General features: G+C 37.2%; 1 protein-coding gene across 1 annotated transcript in view; it reads right to left on the reverse strand.

The window, feature by feature from the left end:
* Positions 1 to 20,558, reverse strand: part of LOC140166676 (laminin subunit alpha-like) — a 134,348-nt gene that overhangs the window by 56,282 nt on the left and 57,508 nt on the right. The window contains 14 exon segments of the mRNA XM_072190174.1: positions 926 to 1,036; positions 2,221 to 2,372; positions 3,491 to 3,619; positions 6,295 to 6,475; positions 7,518 to 7,618; positions 8,283 to 8,497; positions 10,186 to 10,269; positions 11,413 to 11,540; positions 12,000 to 12,113; positions 13,126 to 13,234; positions 14,026 to 14,147; positions 15,147 to 15,230; positions 15,800 to 15,898; positions 16,145 to 16,297. Of these exon segments, the coding sequence (XP_072046275.1) occupies positions 926 to 1,036; positions 2,221 to 2,372; positions 3,491 to 3,619; positions 6,295 to 6,475; positions 7,518 to 7,618; positions 8,283 to 8,497; positions 10,186 to 10,269; positions 11,413 to 11,540; positions 12,000 to 12,113; positions 13,126 to 13,234; positions 14,026 to 14,147; positions 15,147 to 15,230; positions 15,800 to 15,898; positions 16,145 to 16,297 (1,782 nt within the window).

A 20,558-nucleotide genomic window follows, 5' to 3' on the forward strand; every position in this document is an offset into this window, starting at 1 on the left:
AAAATCAACTAATATGTGGTGTGATCAAGCAAAAACGGTCTGAAGTCAATTTTCAGATTCTTATAGGATTTGCAAAGCTACATTTTGCGGAATCCCCATTGTATTTGGACAACCAGTTCGAAAGATATGAGCAGTAAAAACGTTTCTAAAATAGGAAACAAAAGGAAATACTTCCTTTGTTTGGTTATATCTCAAAATCAATATTTTCGACTTCTGACTGATTTTGCTTCATCACATCACATATGCTGCAGCCAAAACTGCTAATCATATTGCCCATTATTGTTACACCTTACTATCATCGCTAATCCTGATAATCATGGCTAACCCTGATTATCATATCATAAACACTAACCTTAATTTTCATTTTATTAGGCAAAGAAGAAATAAAAACCCAAAACACTGTTCTACAGGCCCAACTGACCCATATTTTCTGTTTTTAAGATTTTTTTAATATTTGCTGTATGCATGTAAAATCAACCAAATCAGATATTGGTAATCTTTAGAATCATTGGCTAAAAAAACAATGCCTGCCCGACCGCCCATATTTGAAAGCAAAACAGGAGTTTATTTTTCATTGCCTTAGCCAGAATTGTCAAGTCTTCCCAATGACATCTCCTAAACCAGATTATCATGACTTAACCCTAGTTATCACTACTAATAACCTGGTTATCAAGCACACTCACCCTGATTTCCACCTCATTAGCCAGAATTGTCAAGTCTTCCCAATGACATCTCCTAATCCAGATTATCATGACTTAACCCTAGTTATCACTACTAATAACCCTGGTTATCAAGCACACTCACCCTGATTTCCACCTCATTAGCCAGAATTGTCAAGTCTTCCCAATGACATCTCCTAATCCAGATTATCATGACTTAACCCTAGTTATCACTACTAATAACCCTGGTTATCAAGCACACTCACCCTGATTTCCACCTCATTAGCCAGATTAGTCAGGTCTTCCAATGACATCTCCATTCCTGATATGTTGGTTGCCAGGGCCAAGTTATTGTCAATCATGAACTCCAGTTGTGGCTGTATGAAGAGAAATTCAAACATGTTTATATTGGTTATGATATATCATATGTTAATTCATAGCCTCATGAATAAATGTGATACATTTAATCCAATCACACTTTTAATAACTTTTAAATACACTGATACATCACTCAGAAGTGAAAGAGCTATACCGATGAAATTTTGTCAGTGTAATCACTGGTCCTTATGTACATTATGGTCCAAAAATGGTCTCATAAGTATGTTTATTTTTTTTACAGGTGGAGCTAGATGGGCAGTAGGCGCATAACCTGCAAGATGGTGAAAATTGAGGCACGCAGCGTGATTAAGTTCCTGCATTTGAAGGGTTAGGCTACATGCTCAGAAAATCTATGATGAAATGAAAGCAATCTACGGTGATGATTGCCCATCATATGGCACTATTGCTTTTTGAAAAAGGAATTTCCAAACTGGCCACATGTCCCTCACAGATGAGCCAAGAAGTGGACGTCCATCACTTATGGATGATGCGGCCACAGTGAAAAAACAAGTGGAGGATCTTATCATGAAAAGGTTATGAGCCTACTTCCCATCTAGCGCCACCTGTGAAGAAAGTAAACATACTTATAAGACCATTTTTGGACCATAATGTACATAAGGACCAGTGATTACACTGACAAATTTTCATCGGTATAGCTCTTTCACTTCTGGGTGATGTCAAAAACTTTTGGATACCCCCTCATAAATGCAGGTTATTGAAAAAGTATAATGACCGTGTCACGTAATATATAGAGCTAAAAGTATGCAGTACAAAGACCGTGTTGTGTGACATGTTATGCATTTGAATCCATTTAATGACTTTGCATTGGTTATTTTTTGGGTATCGTGAAATATATAAACATAGTTCTTTGGACCTCAGAATATCCCGAGTGGTTGATATTCCTCGGTTCCAAAGCACTATGTTCAGATATTTCACAATACCCTCAAAACAACTGATGCGTAGTCATTAACCTCTAATCAAAACTCTCCCAAAGACAACAACATCGCAAATTGTCATTGGACAGGAAAAACCTTGTATGTGTCATTGGTCACTGAACATGTTTAAAGCAAAATCTCCTATGTAAACTGTTGGCAGTTTTGATTTAAACATGTTCAGGGTCCAAAAGAACATAGGAGGTTTTTCTGCCCAACAACGAAATATAGCTTGAAAGTGTCTAACTCACCTGTAACGCTTCAATAGAATCATTGAGTCTGTTGAGTCTTACAAAGGCCAAGTAGCCGACGCTGATTTCGGTGATGTTGACGGTGGCGCCCTCAATCTGTTCAGTCATATCATCCAAGGTGTCTAACAGCTCATGCACGCACTCATCACAGGCTGTTTGAAAAGTGAAAGTAAAGACTTTTATACTATAGTGGGTACAAATGATGTGCGTGTTCATGCATCGGACACTACGCGCAGGGCGCAGCTTGCCACGCAGCTGTTATCATGCGTCGATGCAGTGACGTTGCTCTTCGCGCATGGAGATCGAACGACCATCGCAGTGTGTACCCACAAGATGGAGGCATATGACGTCACGCTGACGGCCTCTATACTCTCACTGCAAGCTCATACAAGATTGTTGCAAAGTGACTAGATACATGTACCAGAGTTACTCTCCAGTCCAAAATTGTATTTAGGTCCAGTTACTTAACACCTACCAATTATGACAATCACAAATCAGAGAAAAGACAGGATTTGCAAAACTAACACTATATTTAAGATACGGTTTAAAGGTACTTTAGACGTTAAGTACCCTTGAGATGCAAAAAACATTTGGAACTACCCATCTGACTCAATAGAGGCAAAGACTTGCACCATAAACCTGCACCACTATAATGACTCGACTCATTTTCATACACTCCTAGATAGCGCGAACCAATCAGAGCCTCCGTTAGTAAATTACTAGCTGTGCATAAATGTTGTACAATTGCATCGGGTGCGACTCAGCGTAGTATGCGCAGTGCTTTCGGACGCGTTCATTTTCCTTGCGGGTTGTTGCATTTATATTTGCCTGCATTTTCCAAGTTTTTAGTGACAATTTTGTTATAAAAATCACGGCATTTTTTCTTGTGTATTAGACGCATCAACATCTCAGCACACGTGCATGATTTTGTACAATTTCACTCCCAACAAGTGATACGCATTTATTAACCTATAATTATCACATGCCATCGCCTGCACCATTTCTTAATATGACCAACAAAATCAGCAACATAAGTTTGATTAAGACATAAAGCTGTTGTGATGAAAGCTCATGTAAGTGAATAATGTTAGCTGTGTATAAATTTTAATTTTACAGTTGATTTTGCCTCAAGTGAGCAACAAAGGACCGGGCATGATGTGTTTCGAACCACAGACCTCTTGCGCACAACTCTGCCTAACAGTCCAGCACCATAGACCATTAGGCCACCTTGCCTTCATTAAAATATATCCCATTCCAACATTTGACTTACGTTGGCATCCATCCTCGGTGAGGACGTAGCGGTCAGCGCACTGGTCACATTGAGGTCCGGTAGCACCAGGTGGACAGATGCATTCACCTGTTAACATGTCACAGCGTAGATGTGGCTCACAATTGCAACCTGTAAGGCAATGGATATACACACATATGTTACCAAGGAATCTGACTGGATAATGAGGGGGTATGGCTGTACTAGATTGTCATACATTTGGCTATTTCACTGGAAATTCACACTACCCCTGTCGAAGATTTTGGAAGTATCTTCCACAGTTGGAGTATGTTTTTCAAATATAACTGGTCAGGGTTAATCATATATTGTTGTGTGAGGAAAATGGAAAAGTAGGGTCGGTCAGTTCGATTTCTGTTTTTTTTTTAAATTTTTAACATTCAGTTTTTAAAAATCCCCTCAAATATTATATAGCCTAATGCTTCTTCCATAGTTCCATTAGGCTGCGATCACATAGAAGTATACTGTATACGGTATTCGCTATACGATATACGCTCATTCGATCAGGCCGAGTTCACATAGTACACTCCTATGTGAACTCAGCCTGATCGAATGAGTGTATATCGTATAGCGAATTCTGTATACAGTATACTTCTATGTGATCGCAGCCTTAGGGACATTTGCAAATGTTGACTACTGGATACTTGTTAGATATTCAATTTGATAAGTCAATTTCAATAAAATATCAATGGAAGAGTACTCTTTAAAGTCAACGTGTTTGCATCCAGCTGTAATTGACTGAAATGATTCTGGTAATTCTCTTGACACATGTGGTGAACGAAATCAAAAACAAATTGTTGGCATAAAATAAGAAAAAGTAATAAATATAATTAACAAAATAACACACAGAATAAAACATCAGGCAACAGCTCTTTAGCATCAATGTTCACAGAATTACAAGCAAATTAGTCCTAATCTTTTAATATAATTAAAGAGGAAGCCCCACCAGAGCAGTTCTTCTGGGGTGAACCAAACCTGCTTGGTTATCAAATTAATCAGTGACAAGGTCATCTCGGAATTTGGCAGGTGCTTATTGATGCAATAACATTAAACATCAATTAGCACCTGTCAAATTCAAAAATAACCTTGTCACTGATTAATTTGATAACCAGTCAGGTTTGGTTCACCCCAGAAGAACTGCTCTGGTGGGGCTTCCTCTTTAAAATGTATTTATTTCCTGATTTCATATTTTGCAAACCCAGTTTAGAAATATGTGCAGTAAACAAAAATAAATATAACAATTCTTTGATAAGAGACAAGAGCAAAATATAAAACACCTTTCATCAATACAATTTAGCAAACATTTAATTATGTTAAGGGTGAGGGGTACTGTTTTATAGGAACAATATTTTGCATTAGAAATGGCACTTAAACTTACCAAATAAAGAAACATGCTATGGTACTTTCCTTATTGCAGAAGTTATCAAATATCATAATTTATACAAAAAAATTCCATGCTTCCATTAATTTGAACATAATGAAACATACTAATTAAAAATCATGTGCTACGTGCAGCTTGTCACCCGGCAGCCATTTTTTTCAAACCTTCTTGCAGACATGATATAATCTTGTGCTGTTAAACTCAAAACACAGTATTATCAAAACACATTGATTTCATTAAATTACCCGGATATGTGTTGCCATCTTAATGATGATTGGATTTCATGGAGGAAAGAAGAAAACATCTTACAATGTTAAAACTACAATGAATTGGACAGAAAGAGAACTGCACTATAGTTTAGCAAACCTGTAGGAAGGGGTGAATTATTTTTCAACAAATGATTTAACAATTTATTCACAAAATATTATCATACACTGATTTTGAACTCTGTATGAGTATTCAAACATGAAGAAATCGCTTCAACACACTTTTCATCTAATTGGACTATTGCACACTCCCCCTGTGGAAGATTTTGGAAATATTTGCCACAAGGGGAGTATGAATTTCATATGGAATTAGCACATTAGGCAGCTCCATTTGAGACTTATCCTCCTTCTGTGTAAGATTCAGGTTGAATCTTTCTCAGAGGGTGTATATGAAATTCAAATGGAGCTGCCTAATGTGCTAATTCCATTTGAAATTCATACTCCCCATGTGGATGGTATTTCCAAATTCTTCCACAGGGGGAGTGTGGATTTTAAATAGAATAGCCCATTTTGTCTTGGTGGCTACTCCCAACACTCCCTTCTGGAGACAAGCCAGGGAAGACAATCAGATCATGTGTGCAGACCTGCCCACCTACCGAAGTCAGAATGAGGAGCATTGAGACCAAAACCTTGTACATGTACACAAACCAGGTACCGACAAATTCAAAGACTTGAGGTGTGGAATACTTCAGAATTCAGAGGTTTTGTAGGTCTGAATTTATCACAATAGATTAATGAGAATGCTATAGCAAATTTTAAAGTTACATTTTCATCATTTTCTGCTGTTGTTACATTTAAATTTGCCATCACTGAAATTGTCAGAAAACAGGATTGTCCCTCATTTTCACTTTGGTAAACCCCAAATGAGGGACAGTCCCTCAAAATGAGGGACAGTTGGCAGGTCTGTGTGTGGTTCTTTCAAGTGACTTAGTCCTGTTGAGTGCTTGCTTCTATGCTGTATATGTTGTCTGCTGCTTTCAGGTCTACTAAATTATCCAAAACCACAGGCAGCAGGTTGAACATATTTAAAATACTTCTGTGTCACAATGCGCATCTCATAAACACCATACACTACTGATATATTACAACTGAATTCCAATGCATTCATTTGAAGTGTGTCTAACAAATTCTAGCATACTTACGTTCGCAACCTTCAGGAGTCCAGTTCCAGTATCCAAATGCGCACATGTCACACTTGAGACCATCCACACCCGGTTTGCACGCACACTGGCCACTGTTGGGATCACACTGTGGGCTGTACGAGGCAAAGCTGCACTCACAGGCGGTACAGCCTTGACAACTGTCAAAGCCATAGTAGGTTGGCTGTCAGGGGGGGAGAGAGAAACAAAATGAATTTTGTCAACAAAATGAAATCTTGAGTTTTGCATCATTTGGCTTGAACTATGATTCAACAACTCCTCCTATACCTTTGTACAGGAGCCAACCGTTGTTAATCCATGATGAATCCACACTTTTACTGTAGAGTATATGCGAACGCGAGCGAGACTCACGCGTTACTGAGAGCGCCGTAAAATTCGTCATGTCTGGAACTTTTTGTGCGTGTGCAAGCTTGCAAGTTGATTTTAGGTAGCGGCTAAACATTGCCGTTTTACGGGCCGTTTTATTCTGTAGGCGATGGTTTTATTGCTGATATCAACAGAGAAATCATCGAGGTTTTTGTAAAGATGAGTGACAATGATTAACTGACATTCCTCGTGAAATAATCGTGAATTATACGATCTTTAGCTTCTTTTCGTTGTTGAAAGGATTCAATCATGTTTCACCGTTGTTCATCACCGTTTAACAACTTCGCGTCCGGTAGCGTCTGCGTGGTTTACTTCCCTCGGGCAGCTGAAGCTGCCCTCGCGAAGTAAACCACGCAGACGACGCGGCCGCAACGTTGTTAAACGGTGATGAACAACGGTGAAACATGATTGAATCCCTAAATAAATTCCACTTTGTCAACTAGGACTTGTTGACATTGGTAGCATGTTTCAATTGTAAAAAATATACCATATAACATATATCAACTGCTAAGTGCTAGAAGTGGGTAAGTTAAATTAGTTTTCAAAACAAGAGGAAACAAAAGGAAATATTTCATTTGTTTGGCTATATCTCAAAATCAATAGTTCCATGTTGCGACTGATTTTGCTTGATCGCATCACATTTATGAATGTATGACAGTAAAAAGTGATATTCAAAAGATAATACATACTGAATTGATCTTAATGACATGCCACCTATTTTTGCAGAGATTTCTAATGCATTTACAACATTCAACAACTTCTAGATTCTTCAACATCTCTTCTTCATCCTCTCTTTCATTTTATGGAACTAAACCCGATTTTCTATCCCTGATACTCACAGCGCATCTGTCGCATTTGGATCCTACGACGCCATCTTTACACTCGCATGAGCCGTCACTCTTCTCGCAGTAGTCGCTGCCACACTGGTCACAATTACAAGCTGTAGGATAGATCAAAAAACATTAACATGGATTAACAGCTGTTGTTAACAACAACAAAAACTCTGTTTTAGATTGAAAAACTTATCATGTAATTCTCCTTACTATCACATCGGTTGCAAGTCGGGTCTCAAAGAATTAAAATTTTTACAGGGCTATTTATCAATTTTCAAATGGTGCTGTAATTATGCTTTAATTTGGTGAGTTGGTCCCATTTTAAATCAAATTGCTATTATTCATTTTATGCATTGGAATCTGCATGTTTTTCACTTATTTTCTATCTTTCACAAGATTTCCTGTATATTTATGCGCATTAATTTGGCCCATCTTCAAACAATGATTGTTCACTCAAAGCGATGGCATTCAAAGATGCATATAGATGCGTGTGTGACACAGATGCCTCAAAGTATTGACATCACTGACGGGTCAGTTTTTGAATCAATAAACAGAAAAAACTTTTCTACGGCAATTTTAAAAAGTCTTCCCATTGAAACACCTAAACCATTCAGGTGTGGAGAAGACAATCAACCAGTCACTACTGTCTGATGATGGTAACAAGTCATTACCTAAAATATTTGCAAGGTAAATGAAAATTTTCCTTCATTAAGTTTCCGTTGAAAGTTTTGAAACTACTTTTGTATAGAAAAAACTTTAAGTCAGGCTTACGTTGACAATCCTTGCGACGGATGGAGTCGCCCCACCACCACTCAGCGCAGTGTTCACAGCTATCTCCAGCAGTTCCAGGAGCACACTTCAAGCAGTTGCCAAACAGAGGATCGCATTCTGAGCCAGGGACTGATGGGTTGCTATTGAAGTTACAGTCACATTTCCTGCAGTAGCCACCAAGCTGACTGGGGTCGCCGAAGAAACCTTCAGCACACCTGAGGAAGTTATACCAAAATCACAATTATTTTCTGTTACGATATCCTACATCAAATCATATCTATGTCTTTTATTTTACCTCATTTTAACTCTGGTCTGTAAAAATCTGCACCATAAAAATACTTTATAATGAAACTGGCATCTCCCACTCAAACTTAGCAGCATTATTTTCGAAAGATAATCACATGCATGTAATTTAGGTGACTCCTTCATGTAAGAAAATCACCAAAACTAGTATACATTAGCTGATAGGCGAGGTCTGCTTGTTCTCTGTTGAGAAGGGACAGTCTTCAGTGAACGGCTCTTTTCAGAGCCATCAGTAGTCAAGGTGTTGCCTACATGTCTCATTCTTAGGCACTTTGTCCTGAAGAAGTCAGAGCTACTCCTGACGAAAACTTGACAGTTTTAAACTTGTCCGACGGTGAACCCACTAAAAAAACTTATTGTTATGAACTCCCGTCGTAAAAGCCTATCCATCAATCTAAAACTAGTCTAGGTGAAAACTTCATTGAGGGACCATAAGCTTAATTCTGTATAATCCCTCAATTAAGACTTTACCCTAGTCTAACTCCGCATGTCTTACATAAAGAAAACACCGCAGTTTATTATAGTGTTTCAACAGAGGACGTTTACCGCATCAGACATGTCATTGTCTGTCACACTCAGCATTGAGGTCAACTTGCGCTGCCCTTTGGGGCTTGGCAGCATATCGACCCGTGGCACGCTTTGAGGAATCTGAGTATTCAGAAAGCGTGGATAAATGTTGTTTTATTATTACTAGCGGGATACCCGCGCTTCGCGCGGGTCCCCGCTAGATGAGTAAATGGGAGCGTTCACTATAACAGGAGGAAATACTGAACAGGTGGAATCATTGAATCATTATTTTCTAAATCTGTTCTTTCTTACATTTCCCTTTTAGCATCTTTTTTTTTATTTGCTGTTTGTGATTTCCCGTTGCCATGTTTTTACTTAATTCTGTTCTCATTATTTTAGCTTCTTTTTTTTTTTTTTTTTTTGATTAGTTTTTTTCCTTCTTTGTTTCTTCCCCGTTTCATTTAGTTACTTTAACCCGTTGGCCTAATTACTCGTACCTTTTTGTCCCCATTTTAATTTTCTTTTTCTTTAAAGTACCGCTTCATGTTGTTTATACAACACACATCTTGTCCCGTATTTATTACGTCCTCTCATAAGCGTGTCTCGGACGTGTTCACCCGGTATCCGTGACCCGTCCATGTACCTTTTTATCCTTTATTTTTCCTTCTTTCCATATTATCATGTCCACTGGTCTCTGGCTCGCATGAAAGTCGTGTGGCTCTGCGCCGTTCACAAGATATGCGTATCGCGCATATACGACGCTGGCGCCGCGCGCTGCCGGCCAGCTGCAGTGACGCGTAGGCTGGTAACCGATTTTCATAACAAAAACCCGTTTTACCCATATTTTCACTGTTTTTGCAGCCAATTCTTGATCATTTTCAACCAAATTTTAGCATAACCGTCTCGGTAAGTTCCTCGATCTCCCGTATGAATTTGGCGACATTTGGATTGAAACTGACGGAGCCTTTATACACGATACATACATAGATAGATAGATAGATAGATACATACAACATTCCCCTATTTATAGTAAGATTATTATAATTGGCTTCAAGATGAACTGAAATTGCATAAAATTGTACAGTTCACATACCTGTCGCATCTTTCACCTTCATGTCCTACCAAACAGAAGCAAGTCAGCTGACCAATCGGTGAAATGGTACAAGTTGAAGCAAAGCTGTAGAGTAACACAACATGGACAATTATTACAAGCAGTAGATTGATGGAAAAACATCAAAATATTCTAATCACCAAAAACATTAAACACGATGTTGGCAACTTGTAAATCACAAAACTCTGTTGCTGATTACATACAGCAGCTTAGGCCTAAAAAAATTGTTTGATTGGCGTAACCCAACCTACCCTAAAATTAGGCCCGACCCTAACTTTTTTTTTTTTTTGCACAAAAAAATAATAAAATTTAAAAAAATAAATATAAATAAATTCATTAAAAAAAAAAAAAAAAAAAAAAGTTCCAAAGCCTTTATCAAACGAAATTTACAGCTTAAAATGTAAAAAAAAAAAAAAAAAAAAAAAAAGAATCCCGACCTACCTACCTAAATTTTTTTTTAATGTTACGCCAAGCAGACAATTTTTTTTAGGCCTTAAAGTCTAAGCCTTGCTGTCGATTACAACTAGCAAGTCATGAATCATTTCACAAGAAAAAGGTGGAGCTTTGAAGGGCATACACTACATGCAGTTAGCCAATAATAAAAACCTTTGCTCCCATGTTTAATCAGAGAATAAATAAAAATTCATATCATTTTTTCTCATTCTTAGTCTGTTAAATACTATTTTATTAACTATAAACTATTTTATTGAGCAAAAATTAAGTTACCGTAAAATTACCTCCCTTATTCTAAAATGAACACAACTTATTCACAACTTCATGTTTACAGTTGCGCGTACTGCAAGCATGTGCTAGTCTTACACACTAGATCTATGCATACAATGTGCTACATACGCACTTTTCTAAAAGTGTATTGCGCGATATCAATACTTGGGATGATGCAAGGTCATCTACACCTTGATAGACGATACCCAAAATCATACAATTCTCCAATCAGATTATGTGTCTATGAACTAGACCACTCCCAATAAGAATTGCGGTTAATCAATGGTTCAAGCCGACTCAATTTCTAATGAATCATTCAAATATGTGTGTATTAACATATAGACACACCTTCAGTTGCATCAATAATCAATAAAATAAGATAAAAGGTATCACCAACATTGGACATGTTGGTGACAGCAAAGTTACCATGGATATGTAACAAAGCAAGATGACCCAAACCACAAAATGACAAGGTGGTGTACTTACTTTCGTCCATTTTCAGGATAAGGACAGGCACATTGTTGACAGTCTATTGTGGTTCCACGTGTAGCATCGCCAAAGTATCCGATATCACACTGGTCACAGTGGGTGCCTGTAGTGCCATCTCTGCAGTCCTGGAAATATAACCAAGGTGTTCTGTTATTAGTCACATGCTCAAATGAGTTTCTTACGCTTACAATAACTTAAAAATGAGCTTTCTTGCTATAAATGTACAGTAAATTCACTGAAATGGACATAATTCCAGATCCAACCATTTTCAGCCGCTGGGTTGAATGTAACTTGTAAGATTCAACTGGAATTGTAATGGCAGTGAAATCGTCCACTAGCCCCTTCATTGCAAATTACTTTGATCCTAAAAAAACAGCATGGAATTGCGCTAAAATATCCAGAAACAAGCTGTTTTGGCCACAAAATTTTTTGAAGAATCACATCCCACGAACTCATGACAGATACCTTGCAGTCAGTCCACAGGTAACATTTCAACGTCTAACTATTAATTTTATAAAGTCACATGTTACATAGTCAATAAAGTGTTCTGAAATTTTGTAAGAGGGTAACGTAATAATACTTACAATACATTGTCCTGATATAGGGTCGCACCTGTCGGCATGGTTGTTACAATAACATGGGATACACTTGCCAAGATATGGGCCTGGTCCACCACGATAATAACCATCAGAACATTGCTGATAAAAAAAATATAAAGAAAACAGTCAAAATCAGAGGTTACTATATTAAAACCTTTGCTTCATACATTATTTCGAATTCTGCTTGTATTCTGCTACAAATTCCCTACCTCAGACTCAGTCAATAATCACAGAATCACAGTAATATTCATCAGCACTTTTTTGTCAAGAATACTGGTTTCATACTTCCCTGCCACTTGCCGCTCTAACAACAATTTTTCTTCACTGCGCAAACCCATCAGAGATGCAAGTGATTATCAGCGGCAAGCCGATGTATTGATCACTCCACCGCTTTGTCCAAAGCGTCAATCGCTACGAGTTGAATTTAAGTCAATTCGGTAGTGGCACCACTCTGACAGCGTGAACAGAAAACAATTTTTGACGGTGCTGAGCTGCAACATTGGCTTTCATAGTCCTGCCGCTGCCCCTCCGCTTGCATAAGAGTACAAGCGGCATGATGAAGAGTCACACCACTCAGCGGCAAGCAGCAAAAAGTATGAAACCAGCATTAGATACAGACAGGAAAACAATATAATATTTTGAGAAATTTCCTGTTTTTCTAATTTGCCTTTATTTTGTTTCATAGTGGTCTGAACTTTCCATATTAACAGACTCTACTAATATTAGCAAAGGTAAAAAAAATGACAGGGATGTGTTTTTGTAGCAAACAACAACAACAACAACAACAACAACAACAACAACAACAACAACAACAACAACAAACAAACAACAACAACAACAACAACAACAACAACAACAACAACAACAACCAGCTTTTATATAGCGCCGTAACATGAGCAAACACGACCAAGGCTAACTTTCGGGCCTTTTTGATCTTACAGCCTTTTCCTCCATATCGTGTTTGTATTTTGTTTTATGTTGGTCTTTTAATCTTGGATATTTGATTCAATAAAATCTATATGAAAGCTAATTTAGGAACAAATTCAACCATAAATAAAAAAAAGTATCATTTAAGAGAAAAAAATTGTATTCAATTAATCAAAACACTTACCTCACATGAGAGACCAACATATTGTTGGGGACATGTGCAGCGTTCTACATCATAAGCACGCTGGCCAGTTCCGTCCCTGCGAGCTATCTCTATCGATACATCTTCAAGGCTGGATACCAAAAAAAAACACACAATTATTTCAAATATTATAAGCAACTCATTTTTCCCAACAAAAACAAACCATTTTCCCTTTTTATAAACTTCAGAAGTTTTACAAACAAGTGGACAATCTCAGGCATAAAAGACTTCTTGTCTTGAGCTTATCCAACTGTGCCACACGGTACTAGAGCAGATTGTTGCAAATCTTTTACTTCCTATCTCAAGTGTCTCAGCCACCAAAGACAACATTCTTTATTTGTGATCCTCACATATTATTTGCGTCTTGCATAGTCTCACGCCCTGCTAGGGTGAAAAGCATTCAGTAAACCTGAATTTAATGGAAAACAGTTTATAAACCATGCTTAACTCTCTTCATGCGGGTGTCGACTGCAGACGACATGTTTCAATTTTTTTTTTAATTCAAAAATTTCAGAAATGTAAATTTTCATGACCATATTTGGAATCAGCATGAAAAATACATTAAAATGAGTACAAACAAGCCTAGTATTGGTTCAGTAGTTCTTAAGATAGATCTTGATATTTTGAGAAAATATTTCAAAACTTCAACTTTTTCTGTTGAAGCGAATGGCTAGCACGTAGAGCATTAAACTGGTTTGCCTCTTTGCAGGGTATGCATTAACAGTGGCAAATTGACAGTAATATCACGAAAACTTAGAACGACAAATTCCTGCATCAAATCGTCTCAAATTTTACAATATTCAGTGAGTAATAATAAGGATAAATTATTAACCAATACAACATTGCCAAAGTTGCTGAATTTGGCTCCATATTTTTACTCACATTGCATCCAATATAGTATCCAGGTATTGTGCTCTGATTTGGAATGAGTCAATGTTGGAGATGACCATCATGAAATCATCACGCATCACTTGTCTAGCGCTGAAACTGTACTGGAAGTTGGTCTGCAGAAAAAATGCAACATTAATGACACTTTATAAGCAAGTAAAATACAAGTAAACACGTCTGTTTATTTATATATTTTTCTTGCACAACCCCAACTATTTTGCGGGATTATGGGATCCCGTTATTTAGCAAGCTTCATCCGGTTATTTAGCGGGTTTCATCTGGTTATTTAGCGGGCATCATCCCGTTATTTAGCAGGCTCCATCCCATAATTTAGCGGGCTCCATCCCGTTATTTAGCGGGCTCTATCCTGTTATATAGCGGACTCCATCCAAATATTTAGCAGGCTCCCTCCCATTATTTAGCAGGCTTCCCCTGTTATTTAGTGGGCTTCATCCCGTTTTTTTAGCGGGCTTCATCCCATAATTGAACGGGCTCCACCCCGTTATATAGCGGGCTCCATCCCACAAAAGTTAGCGGGCTCTATCCCATTATTTAGCAGCTCTATCCTGTTATTTAGCAGGCTCCCATTATTTAGCAGAATCACCAATACCAGGATGCGTGGCCCATACTCAGACTCCACCCACACTTTAGCCGGCCCCCAGCAGAGCCTGAAAGTCTATATACGGAGCAGTGCACCACGACTGAGATTCATTTAGGGCTTAGCTCACTGCAGAACCACATTTATGTCCTTCACTATATGCACTGCACAATAATAACTTGAACCAGACAATAGCGAGACAATAATTGTCTCCTTGTTTTCACAAGTGATAAATCAAATTGGGTTCGGCTAACTATGACATCTTGTGGTAAGGAACCTGCCATGGGTATGTGTCCATCATGTCACTTTTCACACTACACAAGTGAATTTTGACAAAAAGTGGTTCCTACAATAACCAGAAAATAAAATACCACAACTTTTCCACACCATTCCCATGAAAATTCCATAACCATTTTGTGTTTGTTGGCTATTGTTTGGTAAAGGTGCATTTACTAACTTATTTTTAGGGGAAAATGAAAGTTATTTTTTTTCTCACAACTTAGTAAAATTCACCTACCTCCACAAGGTCGACTGATACGGGCAATCTCTGTCCTGGTGTTGGTTGCACATCGTGTGTGTACATAATGGTGATGTTGTTACCCTACAATGAACAATGCAAGCAAAACATGAATGAGATAAGCACTGAACACTTTTCTTTTTTCAATAAAAACATTGCATGGAGTGATTTGTTGGATTTTTTATGTCATGCATAGTTTACAACCATGGTGCTTTCAACTGTACCTGTCGTAGAGTTGGGCGACTATCACTTTTTTTCCTAGTCGACAGCAAATAGTCACGACTATGACTATAATCGCGACTATCTGTGGTCAAAATTGGACCGAAAAATTGGGTGAAAGATTGGTGCAAATTTATGATAACAAGTCAAAAACACCAATTTAATGATGATTTATGGACATTATGATTATTTGTTAGTTAGTGTTACTATTGGTAGGACAATGATTAACATTTTTATCACATTTTTGCAGTTTTTATGTGAGTATTAGTTGTGTTAGTCGACTTTTGGTTTTCAATAGTCGTAGTTGCGACTACCAGTAATAGTCGCGACTAACAACTATTGGCGACTTGGTCGCCCAAGCCTAACATGTCGTATCCAAGAATTAACTGTACAAGAGTAATTTGCCATGTTTGATTGGTTCCCAATGTACTTACCGATATGACAATGTCAGGTCGTCTGATTGGCTGGCTTGGCTCGCCTGGCAGACCGTTATTGGTTACTGTATAATCAAATTTACCACCATATGAAGCCAACTGTAGAAAGAAAAAAAAAAAAAAATGCATTAATATAGAGACATTCAGGATTTTTCCGATAGCAAAAAGCAGTCTCCAGTGTTAGGGTTAATAGGAAAAATCCATGTAAAAATACACATTAAAATTGTGACACTATTCCAAATTGTACAATATTTAAAAAATTACAAAAATCTAAATGTATTTTATAAACTTAATTCCCTCATTTTCTGGAATCGGAAGTAAATCCTCACAGTAAATCAACAATACCTTATTGCCCTTGTATTTCTTAGGCAGAGTCCAGTAGATGGGAGTCTGAGGATCGTCACCAGCGCCTTGTACATACAGGCTGATTGCATTGGTAGACTCTTGCATATAAGGATCGGCTACATTGGTCACTCCAAAGTTATCCATCATGTCAATCTGTTGGTGCAGATCAAAATACATAGATTACAGGGTTGCCAAAAGATTTCAGCCCAAATCACGGGTCAAATAATCGAAAAGTCGCCCAATTTGTCTCTTTACCATTGGTTTCTGTGGGGCAGGAAACTATCGGAAGTCGTGGGAGCCAATGTTGAAAAGTCGCCCAATTTTTTTTTAAACCATCGGTTTCTATGGGACAGGAAATTGTCGAAGGTCGCGGGAAAATTCTTCAAAAGTCGCCCAATTGGGCTACCAAATCGCGGGTTTGGCAACCCTGATAGATTAGCATGGTTATAAATACCTGAATTCACAAGGGGTATTGTGTGCCTCGTAACAGCTCCCTCATGTATTATTCTATATAATTTAAGTCATACTCCAGTGTAATATGTACAAGGTAGCTATTAAGCATGAATTCATTGCACTTTATCTTTTGGATAAAAAAAACCCTCTTTTCTGCTCTAGATACTTTTAAGGAATGGCTTTTTTGTAATTTGTTAACTGTAAAAACAATTTGTTTAAATTTTTCCAATGAAATGTTTAATAAATATTGTGTTATATTGTTGTGTACTTTCTCTATCTTATAACTGAAACTGTAAGTAATATGCATACTGAAAAATATTGCATTGAAAAAAAAAGAGTATATTTTTTTGGGGGGTGGGGGGTGGGAAATGGAATTTTAAGGGATAACATTGCAGATCTTTGTGTCAAGTCCAAACATGAGCACATGATTAATAAATATGGGACTTAAAGGGTTGCACTTGAACTAGGACATGGTTAGCATTCCTTTACTAAAGAGACACACAAATTACACTAATCAAAGAAAAGGGAATATTATAATTATACAAAATATTAAGGGGATTGCTACATTTTGAAATAAGAAATTATGAGCTTAACATATCGAACAAAACAGGGAAAAAACATTACAAATCAACAAAATTATTGGGATTTGAAATAAGAAGGAAACAGTAACAAGATATTATGAGTTCAACGAATCAAAAAACAAAATTATGGGGATTGGAACATGAAATAAGTAGGAATTGTGGTAGTAAGAAATTATGACCTCAACTAAAAAAAGGAAATACATTACATATCAACAAAATTATGAGGATTGGAATATTATGAAACATGGAAGAAATTGTGACAAGAAATTATCAACTTAAAACAAAATAGAACAATATGTCAATAAGTGGGAAAGGATAAAATACAAAACAATTATCAGCATGCATCAATTAAAAACAAAACATGAAAACATTCAAAATGAGGATGTGGTGGTATGGGCACTACAAAACTTGTATGTCTTATACACTTATTATGTTAACTAGGGGAGTTCTCACAGTTGGACAAAATAGCCAAGAGATTTCAGGTACCGTATTCATTCCAATAAGTGCCCATGCCCCAATAAGCGCCCACCCAGGGTATTTTCAATTTGCTAAAGGGTACCATTAATGTTGAAGTGACAGATAGATGTCGATACAGTGAAATAGCTGCAGGACTATAAGTCCTGCATAAAGTTGCAATACATTTTCTACATCAGAAAAGCTACTAGAACATCTCGGGACCCTTTTATAACATACGAAAATTTGTCTCTAATAAACGCCCTTACGAAAAAAAAAATTAGGTAAACAAGGTAAAAATAAGCGCCCACCCAAAATGACTTTGGGAATGAATACGGTACATTATATGCTATAAGACTGGAATTTCCTCAATTGCTTAGTTGCAAGAACCATTTTACTATCAGAAAACAGCACATTGATATGAATGAACAAGTTCAACAAACCGTCTAATTTCTTTGAAATAATTTGTGGGACTGTGTGGTTTTCATCAGAAAACAGCACATTGATATGAATGAACAAGTTCAACAAACCGTCTAATTTCTTTGAAATAATTTGTGGGACTGTGTGGTTTTCATCAGAAAACAGCACATTGATATGAATGAACAAGTTCAACAAACAGTCTAATTTCTTTGAAATAATTTGTGGGACTCTGTGGATTTCATACTGTTATGGAATTGCTGATTACACTGTTCTTACAAATATGGCGGCGGACTTGCAGTACCCCCTGTACCAAGTCTATACGCTACACACTATGAAAGAAAATATTTTGCTGAGTACTAAACCCTACTAAATTGCAAATCTCTCATCCTAATTGGCCCAAGAAATGAACCTAATGCAGCATGTACATGTTAAGCAACATCTAAGCGAGCATGTGTAATGCGCTCAGTGACACTAGATAGAGATCCAACGCAGGGACTATAATCGTTATCCACCAAATAGCAGACACTACACCCCTATGCTCTAACCCTAACGCTACTAGATCATACAAAACAATACAGCACCATGCGACTGCAAGACCTTGCATCCCTAATCGTCCAATTGCGCAATCCTGCCAAGTTACATATATGCACACAAATATTGACCGGGCAACTGTCATACACGTGGCTTGCTATAGCCATTCTGCTGCTTGGCACCTGAGGGGTCGGTGGATCAAATCCCGGGTGGGGAAAACAAGTTTTCTCTTCACCTTCTTTCATTCTTCTATAATTCTACTTGGGCAAAAGTAGAGAGGGAGTTGGGGTCTCTATCCAGTCAGTCTCTACTAAACAAGTAGGTCTGAATCTAACACTGTAAATACAGAAGGATTCAAAGCAAACCTGATCTGGTTCCAAACATACAATGGACAAAGCCCTAAAATGAGTAGAAATATCACAGCAAACCATGCAATGGTATCATACAAACAATTCATGGGGATCAAACTCTTTGATGTTTCCCATTAGTTTTATATGTAACTAAATCAAATCAGAATTTAGTCCAGAAAAGCTGCTATCATTTATTACAAACTTGAGATGTTTCAAGTCGATTTACATTTTTCTGAAATGGACAAAATATATATATTGAATCTCTCGAATGTAAAACAAACCAGTATGGGATCAGCTGGAAGGCAATCCTTTAATAGCCTTCACTAGTCTTGAGTTGAGTGGCAAGCCTTTAAATCAAAACCACGCCTCAAATACTTTCAGTTTTACACAAAGAGTATAAACTAGGAGAGTGTGGACTCTGTAATATTGCTTGTGTCTTTCATGATATGGGAAATCTGCCATATTGGATTGCTATGAATATGGACCAAAAAGTTGCAAATCTAGCGTTTACAAATGTTTGTGTTAGAGCTCAGAGCCCATAAGCGACACAGCGTACTACGTGCAAATCACAAACAAGTATGCACTAGGAATCTAATTTACAGTGCACTCAGTGAAACAATCCAGATGCACACCACCATTTTCCCTTTCATTGGTGATACTCAAACATGGAGTCCACATTCTCCCAGTCAAACTCTATGGTTGTACATGACTGTTTTCTTTTGCTACATCTAAATCAGAGGAGGTTTCACTGGATCGGATCGATGGATGGATGGATGGATGGATGGAGCTTAAAATTTCATGCAAATTAAACCATGTTGATTAATTCAAAATTCAAAAGATTGTTAATGAGCTACCATTTTCCACTTTCTGAATTATACAGCAGGATTCAATTTTGTCAACCTAATGAAGCTTTGCGATGAATGGCTGATTTTTGACCAATAAGTTTGTCAAACCTTGCTACCTCATTTGTATTTAAGCACTTGTCACAAGTCACTTATATACTTTGGTATAAATTCAGCTCCTATAGTTTGATTAGCTCGTAATCGGCAGGCCTTATAACATCGCGGATTAATATTAATAAATTTTATTTGGAAAATTTTCTTTTCACATCTCGCCAGAAGTATTACAAATTATTAACTGAAGTCATATATTTTGTCTACTTTCTTTGACACGCAAAATATAGACCAGCAGATCAACTATATCAATCTTAAGGGATGGGGTATGAACGTTTGGACAGTATTTATTTTGGGACATCAGAGCATATCAGACATATCGAATTGCATTCTGAATACGAAGAAAGTCATTCTGATATCAAATAATTTTTATTTTTGAAATTCGCAATTTAATACACATTTTATGGCAAATCATTAAAATTGATATTTTTGATATTTAACAGTACTTGAAGTAAACTTTATAAATCTGATGATTTATACTTAAAGTGTATGTAGGTGGGATGAAAAGCCGACGATCAATTGAACATTTTGACCTTTCAGTATTGAAGATATGGATTTTTTTTCCCAAAACACCAAAAAAATTAGGTCTTTTTGGGAAAAATCCATATCTTCAATATGAAAGGTCAAAATTTTCAATTGACCGTCAGCTTTTCCTCCCTACTACATACACTTT

The sequence above is a fragment of the Amphiura filiformis genome, chromosome 12, assembly GCF_039555335.1.
Source record: "Amphiura filiformis chromosome 12, Afil_fr2py, whole genome shotgun sequence".
Classification (NCBI taxonomy): Eukaryota; Metazoa; Echinodermata; class Ophiuroidea; order Amphilepidida; family Amphiuridae; genus Amphiura; species Amphiura filiformis.